Below are 19362 nucleotides of genomic sequence, written 5' to 3'. Positions count from 1 at the left end.
TCCCTCGTCACTTCCGGATACTGGTAGTGGACAGGCATCAGCCTCACCGGAAACCAACCTGGCTGCCTAGCAACAGCAACCAAGTAATCAACTCAACCCACCAATCAACATCGGCACGCCAATCGACCAGTGGCAAAAGGGAACAGCTCAACAATCCTTGGAGGTGCTGTCTCGAAATGCATCAAAAGTTAGATACAGAGCTCCCAGCCTCAATGAAATGTTTGGAGTGAAGAATGATGAGCAGAAAATAGCTCTGCAGATTTCAAACCCATTTCGAAAATATGAGGCTGTGTTTACTTTTCAAGGCGGGATGCCTCAAATTCGTGTGTTGAAACCAAAACAACCAAGGCAAAGTACTTGCATTTTATATAGCACCTCTCACAACCTCAGGACGCCTCAAAGAGGTTTACAGCTAATGAAGTATCCTTGTGCATCCCCGATTTCCTTCGCCCCACCATTGGCGGATGTGCCTTTAGCTGTCCGGCCACTAAGTTCTGTAATTCCCTCCCTAAAACTCGTTGCCTCACCTCCTTTAAGACACTCCTTAAACCTACCTACTTGACCAAGCATTTGGTCACTTGTCCTAATATCTAATAATGTTTTTGTAACTGAAAGGCTGTTTCCTGTGGAGTTCCGCAGGGCTCAGTACTAAGTCCCTTGCTTTTTGTGGTATATATCGATGTTTTAGGCTTCAATGTAGGGGGCATGATTAATAAGTTTGCAGATGATACAAAAAGTGGCCATGTGGTAGTTAGTGAGGAAGAAATCTGTAGACTGTAGAAAGATATCAAAGGACTGGTCAGGTGGGCAGAAAGATGGCAAATAGAATTTAATCCGGAGAAGTGTGAGATAATGCATGGGGGTGGGGGGGGGGGTGGTGCGGTGCTAACAAGGCAAGGGAATACACAATAAATATTAGGATACTAAAAAATGGAGAGGAACAGAGGGACCTTGGAGTGCATGTCCACAGATCCCTGAAGGTAGCAGGACAGGTGGGTAATGCATCAGGTTAAGAAGGCATATGGGATCCTTTCCTTTATTAGCCGAGGCATAGAATATAAGAGTAGGGAGGTTATGCTTGAACTGTATAAAACACTAGTTAGGTCACAGCTAGAATACCTTATACAGTTCTGGTCACCACATTACAGGAAATATGTGATTGCACTGGAGAGGGTACAGAGGAGATTTACAAGGATGTTGCCAGGACTGGAGAATTTTAGCTATGAGGAAAAATTGGATAGGCTGGGGTTGTTCTTTTTTGGAACAGGAGGCTGAGGGGAGACTTAATTGAGCTGTATAAAATTATGAGTGGCCTAGATAGAATGGATAGGAAGGACCTATTTCACTTAGCAGAGAGATCAATTAGAAGGGGGCATAGATTTAAAGTAATTGGTAGAAGGATTAAAGGGGAGTTGAGGAAAATTTGTTGCACCCATAGGGTGGTGGGTGTTTGGAACTCGATGTCTGAAGAGGTGGTAGAGGCAGAAACCCTCATCGGATTTAATAAGTACTTGGATATGCACTTGAAGTGCCATAACCTACAAGGCTATGGACCAAGAGCTGGAAAGTGGGATTAGGCTGGATAGCTTTTTTGGCTGGCACAGACATGATGGGCCAAATAGCCTCCTGTGCCATAAATTTCTATGATTCTATGATCTCCTTGATCTAGACAGGACTGCAAGAGCTGAATGTCAGAGGAGAGGTGAGAGTAACTACCCTCAATAACGAGACATCATTTGGCGAGTATGGTACCAAACAGCCTAAGCAAAATGGAGCTTTATGGGAAAAACCTGATACACGGGAAACTGGTCATGGTTGTCAGAGGACAATCAGTGCAGCTCCAGGTTAATCCCTGAGGGCAGTGTCATTGTACCAACCATCTTTAACTACCACATTACTGCTATTTCCTTAATGTAAACAAACAGATTGAGTTTTACAGATTTCGCACCTCATGAGCTACCTAGATGAAATTGGCAATGAAGGCCTGGTGTACCCTGGTCTTTAAAAAAAAGATAGTTTTTCAAGCTTGTATGGCGGGATTTTGTATGACATTTTTGATGGGCTATTTGACAGCTGGATTTCTAATTGCTTGATTTTTGTTTGCAAGATTTTTAATTTGATTATGGTCATTCCTATGGCTATTTCTCTTACATCCTCTTCTAATGTTTCCAAAGAATGCAAGAAGAGATGCAAGAGAAAGGCATTCAGGAAGGCATTGAGAGAGCTTTCAGCATCCGTGGAGAGAAACAGAGTTAATGTTTCAATGTTAACCCTGTTTCTCTCTTCATGGCATGCTGCCCGACCTGCTGAGTATTTCCTGTTTTTATTTCAGATTTCCAGCATCCGCAGTATTTTGCTTTTGCATTGAGAGAGCTGTGCTGGAACTTGACCTAAATGAGGTCACTGCAGCCCTGAATTCTAATTTCTCCAGCCCATTCTTCAGATGCTATCAGCAACATCAGTCCATCTGCAGATCAGATTCATTGATGTGTTGTTTGCCGGGGCAGACTTAGTCACTCTGTCTGTTAAAAACTAGTAGACTATAAGAGCGGGCAGCAATTTTTCCACATCGCAGGATCTCCAAAGTCCATAACATTATTGATGGCACCCCTGTGGCCAGCTGGTCCCCTACACACAATACTTCATGAACCATGGCTTCATGAAGCATGAGGGATTCCATTCCATCAATGTCCGGGCATAGAGGATTACATAGGTTGATGCCCAATTCCCAGGTAGGAGTCATGATTTCCTTCATTTTAAGGTAGGCCTGAATGTCTAGGTTAAAGGAGAATCCTGGGAGACCAAGACCACCTACAGTCTGGTTCATAACTATAATGACAACCGAAATAAAGATCCAACAAGACGCACATAGCCATCAGTATCAGCAGTGATCCAGAAGACAAGACACCTCTGTCAGTGTCTCCACGAATATCATTATCTGCTGCAGGCTGCTCAAGTTTGTCACCCAGAGAGGAGCTGATGATGAGCATTCATAAGAGATGCCTGGAGTGGTCCTTTCGTTAGGATAGTGGGGGTAAGAACTCAAATAATTCCAAGATGCTATTGGGGGGGGGGGGGGGGGGGGGGGGGGGAAAGAGAAGGGAATTGTTACTTTCTGTGGAAGGCTAAGCTAGATGTGCCAAATAGCCTCCCTCATCTATACCTATATTTGTGGGGAATGTGGTCGGATCCTAGCCTTATATTTTAAAAAGCTGATATAGCATTACCACCCTCTTGATCAAAAATTGCTTATCACAAGAGGAACTTGCATGGTTAGAAACCAAAGTGAAGCCTCCTAAAGATTTTCTCAATTGTGTAGTGTTTGGGCTGACAACAGCAATCAGAAGTGGGAACTCAGTCTGATTTTCCCACATAGTATCCTATCCGAGATCAGCTAATTCAGCACAGATTAAGGATCAAACCTGGGACCTTTCTGATCTGTATAGCTGAGCCACACACACAGCCATTGTGAGAGCTGTCAAAATGTTTCTATCTAAATCTTTTCAAAAAGTGCTTTTTAGCAAATAATTGTAAGAGTCCTTCACACTGCCATGTTGTATTTTCCTCAAGCGGCCCTCTGTACTGAACTCAATTTTTGTTTTACTGCTCGAATGATTACTTCCTTTCACATTAAGCAATCGGCATGATGTTGGTAACTGGTGAAATGCAACAAAGCCTCTTGTCTGAAGCAAAGTCACTGATAGTTGCTAATTGGGAGGTGGCTAGTTTCTAATTTTCAGTTCGTACACATCGTACAGCAACCTTGAAATAGTCAGCTTTTTTTGAGGGCTCTTCTGTCTGTGCAAGATAAATAAAATCTAATGTATTACGACAAGACTGCATAAACAAACATAGAATTTAGAATAGTTCATACATCATTTATTTGATAAAAAGTCTCAACACTAAACAGTACAAACAATACCTCAACATGAGTTACAGGACCTCTTTGGCTCCTGCTAAAGACTAACAATCTTTACAAGTGTTGTTCATCCTTGAGTAAGTTTTTCTGTTCTGGGACATCTATCCACCCCTCTACATCCATAATATACCTTTGTCTACGACTGAGTGGGAGGTAGTCTGTTCTTGCATCTCTGTCAATGTGATACTGAATCAGTTGCATGTATATAATAGGAGTCTGGATTGATTCATCTTCCTCTCAACTCCCCAGATGGATGAAGAGAAATACAATTAATAAGTAGAAACAGCAGGTGGTTTCTGTGATCAAGTTTAGAGCCAAGCGAGAACACAGGCAAACAGGTCTTGTAAAGCATTCATCTGACAAGAAGCTGATAGAGTAATTACAAATTACATGGAAATTATTCATTTGTGATCACATCACAGCAGAATACTGCACAAAACAGGTGATTTAAGTCACGTTTTAATCATATATATTTAAATTCCTTAAATTATTTTTATTCATAATTTTGTTGAACAAAGGCATATGGCAGTAATAGTGAGTACAGTATGCAGTTTATGTCCATATATTTCTGTACAATAGTACTTCTCTCTTCCCCCTCCCCACACATTAAAATAAGTATTTTTTTAGACCTGCACAACAATTTCACATGCAGATGATGGCAACATCCTGTTAATAAGTCTTATATACATAATTTTCTAGTTTCCAACATTGTCACATTATTGTTCTACAAATATTTGTGGCAAATGTAGTGCTGCAAGGTTAACTTAGATATAAAACACCCAATTAAAAATACTTTTAAATTCTGCTGTGAGACTGCATAATTGACTATGCTTAATTCAGCAATATGTTTAAATACATCTTTAGCAACTGCTATACCAAAAACAAAGATGGATAACATTTGGCTAAAGCAGGATTTTAAGCAGAACGAAGCATTTAAATATGCCAAATGTACTTTGCATTTAAACTGAGTATTGATAATATGATAATTAAAATAATTCCACAGGCTCTCAAAAATTAACGGAGTCAATAGTACTTTTTTTTTTAAACATTGTGATGCACATAAATTGGGAACTATGTATATTGAATTTCCTAATTAAAAATAATTGTATGAAATTATTTTGTTAAATATTTCAGTTAAGTTCAACATACTCAAATTAGAATTTGGAAGTGTTTATGGAAGAAATTGCTGTAAAATTGGGCAAGAAGTAATTTATCCTTACTGAATTTTACTGGGAACAGAACATTTGAATAAGATAAAATATAAAAAGGCTGTTTAATTTTACCAAATCTTTCCTATGAAAATCACTGAACAAGCTTTGGGGGAATACACCAGGATTTTTCTGCTTTATGAAAGGTGACAACTTTTTCCAATGTTTATTGAATGTTGTGGTATGTACATCCATTCAGCCTGAGGACATGTAGTCAGTGCAGTGATTTCAAAGTGTATTCAAAGGATTGCAATTATATCCACAGCTTGGAGGCAACAATCAGCAAACAGTAGAAGCAGCCACTGATGGAAGACAGAAATAAGCTGCCGATCTTACTCGGGTCCACCACGCTGTAAAACAAAATTATAGTAATAAGTGTACAGTTCAACATACTCAAACAATATATTCAACTAGGGCAGAATAAAATATGCATTTATTATTAAACAAATGGACAATTTAGTTCAACCACTTCTAGAACTACCAATTTCTTGTCTGGCTCATATTTTCATCATTATGCCACAGATTTGAGGTATACTTTCACTACAGAACTAAAAATTATTAGCTGCAATGAATTACATCAGGGACAGTCGGCATGTAAAGGGCAGATCGTGCTGACTAATATTGTATACATTGACTTAAGATTTTGATAAGATGGCACACAAGAGACTTGTTACGAAGACTGAGGCACATGGTATTGAAGGGAATATAGTGCTTGGATAAAGTGATGGCCAAGAGGATAGAACGAAAACAGTAAGTTTAAATGGTTGTTTTCCAGATTGGTAGGACGTGAATAGTGGTGTGGCCCAGAAATCGCTCTGGGACATCTTTTGCTTTCATTTGTACAAATGGTTTGGTCATAGGTCAGAGGAATAGAAACATAGAAAAATACATGCAGGAGTAGGCCATTCGGCCCTTCGAGCCTGCACCACCATTCAATAAGATCATGGCTGATCATTCCCTCAGTAACCCTTTCCTGCTTTCTCTCCATACCCCTTGATCCTCTTAACCATAAGAGCCATATCTAACTCCCTCTTGAACATATCCAGTGAACTGGCATCAACAACACTCTGCGGCAGGGAATTCCACAGGTTAACAACTCTCCGAGTGAAGAAGTTTCTCCTCATCTCAGTCCTAAATGGCCTACTCCTTATCCGAAGACTATGTCCCCTGGTTCTGGACTTCCCCAACATCGGGAACATTCTTCCCACATCGAACCTGTCCAGTCCTGTCAGAATCTTATATGTTTCTATGAGATCCCCTCTCATCCTTCTAAACACCAGTGAATAAAGGCCCAGTTGATCCAGTCTCTCCTCATATGGCAGCCCAGCCATCCCTGGAATCAGTCTGGTGAACCTTCGCTGCACTCCCTCAATAGCAAGAATGTCCTTCCTCAGATTAGGAGACCAAAGCTGAACACAATATTCCAGGTGAGGCCTCACCAAGGCCCTGTGCAACTGCAGTAAGACCTCCCTGCTCCTATATTCAAATCCCCTAGCTATGAAGGCCAACATACCATTTGCCTTCTTCACCGCCTGCTGTACCTGCGCGCCTACTCCCAGGTGTCAAAGTTGACACAGACAGATTAGCAGAGTAGTTACCTACTTTAATCACACTTCCCGACCCTTCCCACTCACACTTTTACATTTCTTCTCAAATGCTATCCAATTCACCTTAATTTAAGTAGTTTCTGTAATGGCCTGATCGTCGATCGCTCTTTGTGGACTAGTTGCCTGTTACTTTCTGCAGCTCGCTGGTGATGAGGCCAAAGACTCAATATCGGGGGCTCTTCAGTTCTCAACATTCAGGCACTGGAATTAATCCAGGACTCCCCCTCCCCACCAGTACAACTGAATTTCTAGACTATAACTATACTCAATAGCAAACCTTGCTACAATTAAAATCTCAGATTGTGCAGACTTACCTGGATGTATTCCATTTCTTCTACTGGCATTGGTAGCCTTCTGTACTTCTGTGGTAGAGATCTTACTAATTCTACAGTGTCACGTGTGCCAGATAGTTGGCTAGTAGGGACAGAGACTGAAGAAATGTAACTTGATGCTGTTGGTTGCCGTCCCTGGATCGATACTGACATTGAATTTGGCAGTGCCTGATGATTCATTGATTTGAGAGCTTCCTGCACTATAAAGTGAATACAAGAATTTAAAAAAAAATCTTTGCTGAAATCACCACTTTAAAAAGAATTATACAGCACACGTGTATCCTCGACTCCTTTCTTTCTGCCACAACATATGGTTTATACAAATTTCAATTTACAAAGAGTTAAAATGTATAGCAAATAATGTTTACTATAATCATAAAAAGCTTGTAGGTCAGTCCAATAAAAGACTGCATTAGTAGGTATTAAGAATAGAAAATTATAAAACATGATACATATTGTTCTGCTGCAACATTAAGAGCAAGAGTAATTTATGACAAAAATGTAGGAGATAACATGTTCTGTACTGTGCTCTGCTACAGTTATGTTTGTTTGGCTGGTCAGTTCCTAAGTGGTTGTTATAAGAACATAAGAAATAGGAGCAGGAGTAGGTCACCTGGCCCCTCAAGCCTGCTCTGCCATTTAATAAGATCATGGCTGATCTGATCGTGGACTCGGCTCCACTTCCCTGCCTGCTCCCCATAACCTTTTATTCCCTTATCTCTCAAAAATCTGTCCATCTCCGCCTTAAATATATTCAATGACCCAGCCTCCACAGCTCTCTGGGGCAGAGAATTCCATAGATTTACAAGCCTCAGAGGAAATTTCTCCTCATCTCAGTTTTAAATAGGTGGCCCCTTATTCTGAGACTATGTCCCCCTAGTTTTAACTTCCCCTATGAGTGGAAATATCCTCTCTGCATTCACCTTGTCGAGCCCCCTCATTATCTTATAAGTTTCGATAAGATCATCTCTCATTCTTCTGAACTCCAATGTGTATAGGCCTAACCTACCTTCATAAGTCAACTCCCTCATCTCCGGAATCAACCTTGTGAACGTTCTCTGAACTGCCTCCTTTGAAAGTATATCCTTCCTTAAAAAGAGACCAAAACTGTATGCAGTACTCTAGGTGTGGCCTCACCAATACCCTGTACAGTTGTAGCAGGACTTCTCTGCTTTGATATTCTATCCCCCATGCAATAAAGGCCAACATTCCATTTGCCTTTCTGATTACTTGCTGTACCTGCATACTAACTTTGAGTTTCATGCACAAGGACCCCCAGGTCCCTCTGTACTGCAGCACTTTTTCTCCATTTAAATAATAATTAGCATTTCTATTTTTTCTGCCAAAGTGGATAACCTCACATTTTCCCACATTATACTCCATCTGCCAAATTTTTGCCCACTCACTTTGTCTATCCTTTTGCAGATTGTGTGTATCCTCCTCACAATTTGCTTTCCCACCCAACTTTGTATCAGCAGCAAACTTGGCTACATTACACTTGGTTCCTTCATCCATATCTAATATAGATTGTAAATAATTGAGGACCCAGCTCCAATCCCTGCGGCACCCCATTAGTCACTTTTACAACTGGAAAATTACCCATTTATCCCGACTCTGTTTTCTGTTAGTTAGCCAATCCTCTATCCATGCTAATATATTACCCCCAACCCCGTGAAATTTTATCTTGTGCAGTAACCTTTTATGTGGCATCTTATCAAATGCCTTCTGGAAATCCAGATACACCACATCCACTGGTTCCCCCCTTATCCACCCTGCTCATTACATTCTCAAAAGATTCCAGCGAATTTGTCAAACATGATTTCCCTTTCATAAAACCATGCTGACTCTGCTTAATTGAATTATGATTTTCCAAATGTCCCACTACTGCTTCCTTAATAATGGACTCCAGCATTTTTCCAACGACAGATGTTGGGCTAACTGGTTTATAGTTTCCTACATTTTGTCTGCCTCTTTTTTTTAAAAAATGCGGGCGTTACATTTGTGGTTTTCCAATCCGCTGGGACCGCCTCAGAATCCAGGGAATTTTGATTACAACCAATGCATCCACTAGCTCTAGAGCCACTTCTTTTAAGACTCTAGGATGTAAGCAATCAGGTCCAGGGGACTTGTCCACCAAGTGTATTGATAAATAAGTGGCACTGTTCAATACATCGTTCATAAAAGACCATCTACTTCCACCTCCGCTACTGTGCCCGTCTCCACCCTTGCTGCAGCTTATCCGCTGCTGAAACCCTCACCCATGCTTGTGTCAGCTTCAGGCTCGACTATTCCAATGACCTCCCGGCCAGCGTCCCATTTTCCACCCTCCATAAATTTAGGCTCATCCAAAGCTCTGCTGCCCATTTCCTAACCTGCATCAAGTCTCGCTCACCCATCACTCCTGTGCTCATTGGCCTACACTGGCTCCCAATCCACCAATGTCTTGATATTAAAATTCTCATCCTCATGCTTAAAGCCCTCCATGGCCTCGCCTGATCTCTCGAACCTCGTCCAGTCCTACAACCCCGAGAACTCTGCGTTCCTCCAACTCTGGCCTCTGGTGCATCCCCGACTTCCTCCGCCCTGCCGTCGGCAGTTGTGCCTTCAGCCACATAGGCCCCAAGCTCTGATATTTTATTGCCTAAACCTCTCTATCCTCCTTTAAGACTCTGCTTAAAACCTACCTCTTAGATCAAGCTTTTAGTCACCCATCCTAATATCTCTTCCTTTAGCTCGGTCTCAATATTTATCTGGTTACATGCTTGTGAAGCATACTGGAACATTTTCTAACATTAAAAGCGCTATGTAAATGCAAGTTGTTTTTGTTAAATAATACTAAAGAAGGATCTCAAATCATTATCCCATGGGGTAAAAATAATTCTGATTTTTTTTCCTAACCTATGGCAATAAAAGAAGAACTGAGAACATTTCATTGAACAACACTTACCATTGGTTCGAGGGGAGGCTTTTCTATCTGGGAATTTAATTAATCGTTGATGCGGTTTCACAATCTAGAAATTGAAAAAAATACATATTTTACTTGGTCAGTCTTGTAATTCAATTCACATCAATGTCCCTACAGACATTTAAGAATTTTCAGCATCTTCCTTCGCTGGTGCACATTAGAAAGATTTTGCATTTATAAAATTAATGAAATCGCCAACATTAATGCATATATCTCACATGAACTTCTTGAAGTCAATATTGTGAGATGTAGAAGTATTAAAATATTAAATTTGATACCTCCATGCAAAATATTACCATATAAAGGGCAATATTCAATGATCGAGCAAATATTTGTGATTTCAGAACAGAAGATTTGTGGCAAGAAGTCTGGGCTGAATAGGCTCTTTTCAAGTTTTGAATAGGAATTCACAGACATCAACTAGTGACTTTTAAACCTCGTCACTAAAGCCTTTTATTAAAAAAACATCTGACAGTTGAGGTCAGTTTTGAGATTACAAATTTATAAAATTATGTTCTCATTGGAAGAGAAGCTTGAGAGGAGATAAGATTTCTGTTTTTAGGATTATAAAGGGGACTAGATAATGTAGACCATGACAAGCTATTTCACCTTGCCCAGTACAGTAGAACCAGAGGACACAGCCTGAGCTTGAAGGGGAGTAAATTCAAAACTAATCTTCTGAAACAATATTTCAGTAAGCGAGTGGGTCAATCTATAGAATGGGCTTTCTAAGGAGATGATGGAAGCAATTGGTATTGATTAATTCAAATGCAAATTAGACAGATTTCTTTCAGAAAATCCTTTGGGATACAGTATATGAGTAATACGAGACATGACACATGATAAGTGTCATATGCTTGGGAGGAACAGGTAACTTTGGACCTACGGTTGACCCACCACTGAGATTTTCCTCACCTCATATCTGGGTCGGTTGTAGATGAATTGAGAAGAGATTGATTGCCGTGATTAGTCAACAACTCTTATCGTTGGATCATACGATTACCAGGATGGTAGAATGGAAACTGGACCGTGGTCTTTTTTTTGTCTGACAATTGTTAGGTTCCTACAAATATTTAAGTAATATTGTCATGTATCAGCTGTGGCTCAGTGGGTAGCACTCGCTCCGAGAAGGCGAGTCAGAAGGTTGTGGGTTCAAGTCTCACTCCATAGAAACATAGAAAATAGGTGCAGGAGTAGGCCATTCGTTCCTTTGAGCCTGCACCACCATTCAATATGATCATGGCTGATCATGCAACTTCAGTACCCCATTCCTGCTTTTTCTCCATACCCCTTGATCCCTTTTGAATATATCTAACGAACTGGCCTCAACAACTTTGTGGTGGAGAATTCCACAGGTTCACAATTCTCAGAGTGAAGAAGTTTCTCCTCATCTCGGTCCTAAATGGCTTACCCCTGATCCTTAGACTGTGACTCCTGGTTCTGGACTTCCCCAACCGGGAACATTCTTCCTGCATCTAACCTTTCCAATCCCGTCAGAATTTTATATGTTTCTATGAGATCCCCTCTCATTCTTCTAAATTCTAGTCGATCCAGTTTTTCTTCATGTCAGTCCTGCCATCCCGCAAATCACTGGTGAACATTCGCTGCACTCCTTCAATAGCAAGAATGTCCTTCCTCAGATTAGGAGACCAAAACTGTACACAATATTCAAGGCATGGTCTCACCAAGGCCCAGTACAACTGCAGTAAGACCTCCCTGCTCCTATATTCAAATCCTCTCGCTATGAAGGCCAACATGCCATTTGCCTTCTTCATCGCCTGCTGTACCTGCATGCCAACTTTCAATGACTGATGTACCATGACGCCCAGGTCTCGTTGCATCTCCCCTTTTCTTAATCTGTCACCATTCAGATAATAATCTGCCTTCTTGTTTTTGCTAGCAAAGTGGATAACCTCACATTTATCAACATTATACTGCATCTGCCATGCATTTGCCCACTCACCTAACCTGTGCAAATCACCCTGCAGCCTCTTAGCATTCTCCTCACAGCTCACACTGCCACCAGGGACTTGAGCTCATAAATCTAGACCGACACTCCAGTGCAGTGCTGAGGGAGTGCTATGATGTTGGAGGTGCCGTCTTTCAGATGAGACTTTAAACCAAGGCCCTGTCTGCCCCCTCAGGTGGATGTAAAAGATCCTATGGCACTATTTCGAGGAAGAGCAGGAGAGTTATCCCCGGCTTCCTGGCCTGTATTTATCCCTCAATCAACATAACAAAAACAGGTTGTTATCTGGTCATTATCACATTGCTGTTTGTGGGAGTTGCTGTCCGCAAATTGGCTGCCGCATTTCCTACATTACAACAGAGACTACACTTCACAAAATACTTCATTGGTTGTAAAGCACTTTGGGATGTCCGGTGGTCGTGAAAGGCGCTATATAAGTGTATGCCTTTCTTTCTAATCTTGGAATACAATTTTTTTTCTCACTAAAGCAATTAAAAAATTAAGGAAAAAAAAAATAGGGCAACTGGGTCTAAAGGTGAAAAGAAATAGCAGACAGAAGTTCCACTCATTCCATCCAGGCTGTGACTGGTAAACATCTAGTCACATATTGGTGCATACTGACCACGTGAGTACCCATAGTGATATAAATATACAGGCTGTGGAATAATGGCAGGTACAGAGGATTACGTACTTTTTTCAGTTTGCATAATGTTGGAGGACACTCCATAGTCCCTCGCGGTTGACAGTGTCAAAGGCCTCTAAGGTCGAAGGCAGCCATGTACAAGGGTTGGTACTGTTCCTGCATTTTTCTTGCAGCTGTTGCACTAAAAATCATGTTCGTTGTACCCCGTAGAGGACGAAATACGCACTGTGACTCCGGGAGGAGCTCCTCAGCCAGGGACTATGGAGCGTCCTCTTCAGTTTCGGCTGACCTCAAAAGTTCATCACCTCCTCCGCCTGCTCCACAATGACATGCAAGCATGATCCTGACCAACGGATTCATCACAGACCCAATCCACATCCGGACCAGGGTCATGCAGGGCTGCGTCATCACGCCAACCCTCTTCTCGATCTTCCTCGCTGTAATGCTCCACCTCACACTCAACAAGTTCCCCGCTGGAGTGGAATTAAACTACAGAACCAGTAGGAACCTGTTCAACCTTCGCCGTCCCCAGGCCAGATCTAAGACCATCTCTCTGTCGTCAAACTTTAGTACGTGCACGACGCTTGCGTCTGCGCACAGAGACTGAACTCCAAGTCATAGTCAACATCTTCACCGAGGCATATGAAAGCATGGGCCTTACACTAAACATCCGTAAGACAAAGGTCCTCCACCAACCTGACCCCACCACACAGCATTGCCCCACCCAGTCATCAAGATCCACGGCATGGCCCTGGACAACGTGGACCATTTTCCATTCCTCAGAAGCCTATTATCGGCAAGGGCAGATATCGACAACGAGATCCAACATCGCCTCCAATGCGCCAGCACAGTCTTCAGCCGCCTGAGAAAAAAAAGTGTGTTCGAAGATCAGGCCCCCAAATCTGCGACCAAGCTCATAGTCTACAGGGCTGTAGTGATACCTGCCCTCCTGAATGGCTCAGAGACGTGGACCATATACAGTAGACACCTCAAAATCGCTGGAGATTACCACCAACGATGTCTCCGTGAGATCCTGCAAATCCTCTGGGAGGACAGACGCACCAACGTTAGCGTCCTCGATCAGGCCAACATCCCCAGCATCGAAGCACTGAGCACACTCGACTAGCTCGGTTGGGCGGGCCACACTGTTAGCATGCCTGACACAAGACTCCCAAAGCAAGCGCTCTACTCGGAACTTCTACACGGCAAGCGAGCCCAAGGTGAGCAGAGGAAATGTTTCAAGGACACCCTCAAAGCCTCCTTGATAAAATGCAACATCTCCACCAACACCTGGGAATCCCTGGACAAAGACTGCCCTAAGTGGAGGAAGTGCATCCGGGAGGGCGCTGAGCACCTGGAGTCTTGTCGCAGAGAGCATGCAGAAACCAAGCGCAGGCAGCGGAAAGAGCGTGCGACAAACCAGTCCCATCCACCCTTTCCCTCAACAACTATCTGTCCCACCTGGGACAGGGACTGCGGTTCTCATATTGGACTGTTCAGCCACCTAAGGACTCATTTTAAGAGTGGAAGCAAGTCTTCCTCGATTCTGAGGGACTGCCTATGATGATGATGACTGTATACTGAATCCGCTGCTCACTGAGTGGCCTTCTCGACATTGGAGAGACCAAACGCAGATTGGGTTACCGCTTTGCGGAACGCCCCCGTTCAATCCATGAGCGTAACCCTGATTTTCCGGTCGCCTGTCACTTTAATTCCCCGCTCCACTCCCATTCAGACATCTCCATCCTAGGGCTCCTACACGGTTCCAATGAAGCTCAACACTAGCTCGAGGAACAGCACCCCGTCTTTCATTTAGGCACTGTACAGCCTTCTGGACTCAACATAGAGTTCAACAATTTCAGATAACCTCTGCCCATTTTGGCTCCCTTTCCTCCCCCCCGCCACTCCCGATCTCATGTTTTTTTCCCCCCTCTTTGTTTCCAATGGCAACCGGTCATTATTCTGCCATTCACACCCTATCTAGATTAACTTTTTCCTAACTTCTTCCATTACCATTTCAAATCAGCCCATCATCCCTTTTGTCTCTCTAATCCCTCCTGCCTTCCACCCTATGTTCTTTCTTCCCCTCCCCCTTTCAGTGCTCCTTAAAAATCTGTTCTTTTAGAACATTCGCCAGTTCTTTAGGGTCATCGATCCGAAATATTAACTGTTTTTCTCTCCACAGATGCTGACTGACCCACTGAGATTTCCAGCATTTTCTGTTTTTATCATATCTTTTAATGTAGTTTCCCAATCTACTTTAGCTAGCTCACCCCCCATACCTACATAGTTTGCTTAGTTTAGATTTAAAACCCTAGTTTCAGATTTAATAAATCATTTTAAAACACAATATAAAATTCTATCATACGATGGTCACTCTTCCCTGAAGACTCCTTTACTACAAGGTTATTAATTAAAACTCTCAATGCACAATACTAGATGTAAAATAGTCTGGCTAAGAGTTCAACCTGGCTCACTTATATTCAATCAACTAAAAGACTTAGACTTAGCCTTTCACGACCACCAGACATCTCAAAGCACTTTACAGCCAATTAAGTACTTTTTGGAGTGCAGTCACTGTTGTAATGTGGGAAACACAGCAGCCAATTTGCACACAGCAAGCTCCCACAAACAGCAATGTGATAATGACCAGATAAACTAATATGCCTATATTTTTCAATTCCTTTTCTTTCCTCTCCCGAGCCAGTTTCATCCACTTCATGGTTCACTCAATTTTCATGGTTCACTCAATTTACATCTTCACTCAGCGAAATAGCTGGTACCAGTCACAAATCTCTGGGAGAAATTTAGAATTCAGCAGAGGAGGACAGAGGGTTTAATTAAGAGGGGGAATATAGAGTACGAGAAGAAGCTTGCCGGGAACATAAAAACTGACTGCAAAAGCTTCTATAGATATATGTGAATAGAAAAAGATTACTGAAGACAAACGTAAGTCCCTTGCAGTCGAATTCAGGTGAATTTATAATGGGGAACAAAGAAATGGCAGACCAATTGAACAAATACTTTGGTTCTGTCTTCACGAAGGAAGACACAAATAACCTTCCAGAAGTACTAGGGGACCGAGGGTCTAGTGAGAAGGTGGAACTGAAGGATATCCTTATTAGGCGGGAAATTGATGGAATTGAAGGCCGATAAATCCCCAGGGCCTGATAGTCTGCATCCCAGAGTACTTAAGGAAGTGGCTCTAGAAATAGTGGATGCATTGGTGATCATTTTCCAACAGTCTATCGACTTTGGATCAGTTCCTATGGACTGGAGGGTAGTTAATGTAACACCACTTTTTAAAAAGGGAGGGAGAGAGAGAAAAAGTGGGTAATTATAGACCAGTTAGCCTGACATCAGTAGTGGGGAAAATGTTGGAATCAATTATTTAGGATGAAATAGCAGCGCATTTGGAAAGCAGTGACAGGATCGGTCCAAGTCAGCATGGATTTATGAAAGGGAAATCATGCTTGACAAATCTTCTAGAAATTTTTGAGGATGTAACTAGTAGAGTGGACAAGGGAGAACCAGTGGATGTGGTGTAGTTGGACTTTCAAAAGGCTTTTGGCAAGGTCCCACACAAGAGATTGATGTGCAAAATCAAAGCACATGGTATTTGGGGTAATATATTGACGTAGATAGAGAACTGGTTGGCAGACAGGAAGCAGAGAGTCAGGATAAACAGGTCCTTTTCAGAATGGCAGGCAGTGACTAGTGGAGTGCCACAGGGCTCAGTGCTGGGACCCCAGCTCTTTACAATATTCATCAATGATTTAGATGAAGGAATTGAATGTAATATCACCAAGTTTGCAGATGACACTAAGCTGGGTGGCGGTGTGAGCTGTGAGGGGGACGCTAAGAGGCTGCAGGGTGACTTGGACAGGTTAGGTGAGTGGGCAAATACATGGCAGATGCAGTATAATGTGGACAAATGTGAGGTTATCCACTTTGGGGGCAAAAATGCAAAGACAGATTATCTGAATGGCAGCAGATTAGGAAAAGGAGAGGTGCAACGAGACCTGGGTGTCATGGTTCATCACTCATTGAAAGTTGGCGTACAGGTACAGCAGGCAGTAAAGAAGGCAAATGGTGTGTTGGCCTTCATAGCTAGGGAATTTGAGTATAGGAGCAGGGAGGTCTTACTGCAGTTGTACAGGACCTTGGTGAGGCTTCACCTGGAATATTGTGTTCAGTTTTGGTCTCCTAATCTGAGGAAGGACATTCTTGCTATTGAGGGAGTGCAGCGAAGGTTCACTAGACTGATTCCCGGGATGGCAGGACTGACATATGAGGAGAGACTGGATTAACTGGGCCTTTATACATTGGAGTTTAGAAGGATGAGAGGGGATCTCATAGAAACATATAAGATTCTGACAGGACTGGACAGGTTAGATGCGGGTAGAATTTTCCGGATGTTGGGGAAGTCCAGAACCAGGGGACACAGTCTTAGGATAAGGGGTAGGCCATTTAGGACTGAGATAAGGAGAAACTTCTTCAGAGAGTTGTTAACCTGTGGAATTCCCTGCCACAGAGAGTTGTTGATGCCAGTTCATTGGATATATTCAAAAGGGAGTTATATGTGACCCTTACGGTTAAGGGGATCAAGGGGTATGGAGAGAAAGCAGGAAAGGGGTATTGAGGGAATTATCAGCCATGATCTTATTGAATGGCGGTGCAGGCTCAAAGGGCCGAATGGCCTACTCCTGCACCTATTTTCTATGTTTCTATATGGGATAATGACCAGATAAACTAATATATATTATATATATAAAAAACACGCCTATATTTTTCAATTCCTTTTCTTTCCCCTCCCACCAGTTTCATCCACTTCAAGGTTCACTCAATTTAAATCTTCACCCAGCGAAGTGGCTGGTACCGGTCACAAATCTTTCCACACCAATCTGCGCCTCGAATAACTAGTGAGATGAAAAAGGTGGGAAACGGCTTTGCTGCCACCTACAAAGTGTTACAGGAGAATAATCAGGATCATCGTGTCTTTATAAAATTGCACTGTAGAGACAGTACAAGTGGAACAATGTCCCTGCGTGACTCATTCGTCCTTCAGCATGGGTTAATGCCTTGGTTACTGAGACTCGGACTCTCTGCTCCTCCAACTCACTTTTTTTTCTCCTCTCTCGCTCTCTTACGGTCCCGGAAATTGCCGGCCCGGCCGCTGGAGAAGCTGCGGGACCTTGGGCACTGAGCGAGTCCCGTCACCGACAATCGGCTGCCCCCGACAAGGACACCCGGCCGGCTGGCCGATCGCCCGCAGTAAAATACCGCACTCGATCAGGGCCCGGAACACCCGCCGCCACTGCTCTTGGCGGTCGCTGACGTCTGCGCCTGCTTCCCCTATAAAGAAGTGCGAGCGGAGCTAATAAAACAACAACGCCAAGAGAAGCTGCAGGAGCCGCTCTTACCTGAACGATCCGAACAACAGCCGCCATCTTACTTCCCCAAATGTTCCCCATAGCGACGCCAATCACTGTTTACTTCCGGGTTATGGGGCGGGTCAGGGCACGAGCGCAGGCACGTCAGTGACGGCCCAAAGGCGGGAGGCGGGGAGAAGGCGGGGCCGGCGCCAGTGGTGCCTTGGCGCGAGGGGGTAATGGTCATAGTGCGCGGGCTCCCTAATCACCAACCGACACTCTGCCTGTCAATCAAAAAAATCACAACTGAGTCAATCCGAGCCACATCATTTCAATAGAGGGTTGTCAACATGTGGTTGGAGGTCTTCAAGGTCCAGGTCGGTGATTGGAGCGTGTGCAGGTACAGCAGGAGCGTCGAGGTCGGGGCGAAGGAGCGGCGAGAGATTGTAGAGGGACATAATCAGAGCCCAGAAGAGGCTTGGGCCCAGGGGCAGCACGGGCCAGCCCACACCGCGATATATGTGCGCACTAGGTCCGTGCAGCAGAGCTGGTCTCCAATCGTCTTGGTTAATCCTTGCTACTGGACCAGACCTGGCTCTGTCAAGCCCATGTGGTGGCTGGTGTGCAACGGTCACCACATGTTAAAAAAAATCCACGCACAGGCATCGTCCACCCTTCAAGATTTATTTCGGACCTGGAATTTTAGGTACATCATTGAAACACCTGTGAATTTTTTGACATGGAAGCAAGTCATCCTCGATTCGAGGGACTGCCTATGATGGTGAGGTCTTCCTGGAGCCTTGACCACGTGACGTCTGCAACTCTTGTTGCATTGACCTCATAAAGGTTGGGTTGCCCAGCCCACCCAGCACAAAAAGAAAGACCTGCAAAGACAACTATAGTGAGAGAGGAAGCCAGTTCTGATAAAGGGTCATTGACTCAAAACGTTAACTCTTCTCTACAGATGCTGAGTATTTCCAGCATTTTCTGTTTTTATTCCAGATTCCAGCATCCGCAGTGTAATGTCCTTACACAATGGCACAAAACCCACACGAGGCACATTCTATGCACAAGGTCATTTTATGACCTGAACCTTTATTCACAGGACCAAGAAGTGATGACCCTTTATATACCTGGATGACCAGGTAAGGAGTGTCTCTCACAAGTTCACCCCCTGTGGTCAAGGTGTGCATTGCTTAAGTATATACAGTATTGCAGTGGTGTTACATAGAGGTTACATACATAACATCACCTCCCCCCCCAAAAGTCTTATTGGGATCATAGGTTAAGTCTTTCAGGTTGTCTACGTTCCCTCGTGGAGCGCCGCAGTTGGGGCTCTGGTTGTTG

General features: G+C 43.3%; 1 protein-coding gene across 2 annotated transcripts; it reads right to left on the bottom strand.

Moving 5' to 3' along the window:
• Nucleotides 1–3854: 3854 nt before the first annotated feature.
• On the bottom strand, nucleotides 3855–18144 carry kgd4 (alpha-ketoglutarate dehydrogenase subunit 4). 2 transcript variants are annotated; one of them, XM_070879655.1, is made up of 4 exons: nucleotides 18067–18144; nucleotides 10014–10077; nucleotides 7049–7266; nucleotides 3855–5477 (listed from the first exon to the last, which is right to left on the bottom strand). In XM_070879655.1, the coding sequence occupies exons 1-4, from the start codon at nucleotides 18115–18117 to the stop codon at nucleotides 5460–5462; spliced, it is 351 nt and encodes a 116-aa protein (XP_070735756.1). In that variant the 5' UTR covers nucleotides 18118–18144; the 3' UTR covers nucleotides 3855–5459. The 2 variants fall into 2 exon arrangements, with proteins under 2 accessions (XP_070735756.1, XP_070735766.1); XM_070879665.1 differs by lacking the exon at nucleotides 18067–18144 and adding an exon at nucleotides 12692–13191.
• Between the last annotated feature and the right edge of the window lie 1218 nt (nucleotides 18145–19362).

This window comes from Pristiophorus japonicus, chromosome 1, assembly GCF_044704955.1.
Source record: "Pristiophorus japonicus isolate sPriJap1 chromosome 1, sPriJap1.hap1, whole genome shotgun sequence".
NCBI lineage: Eukaryota > Metazoa > Chordata > Chondrichthyes > Pristiophoridae > Pristiophorus > Pristiophorus japonicus.
Note: the sequence above shows the minus strand (reverse complement) of the source record. Positions and strands in the feature narration are given on the sequence as shown.

What these genes read in the sequence shown, in the direction of transcription:
- kgd4 (XM_070879655.1), bottom strand. Translation starts at nt 18,117, where the DNA reads ATGGGGAACATTTGGGGAAGTAAGATGGCGGCTGTTGTTCGGATCGTT. An exon ending in CTGTTGTTCGGATCGTTCAG is followed by an intron (nt 10,078 to 18,066) that starts GTAAGAGCGGCT and finishes TTCAATTTCTAG; the next exon opens with ATTGTGAAACCGCATCAACG. An exon ending in AGCCTCCCCTCGAACCAATG is followed by an intron (nt 7,267 to 10,013) that starts GTAAGTGTTGTT and finishes TTCACTTTATAG; the next exon opens with TGCAGGAAGCTCTCAAATCA.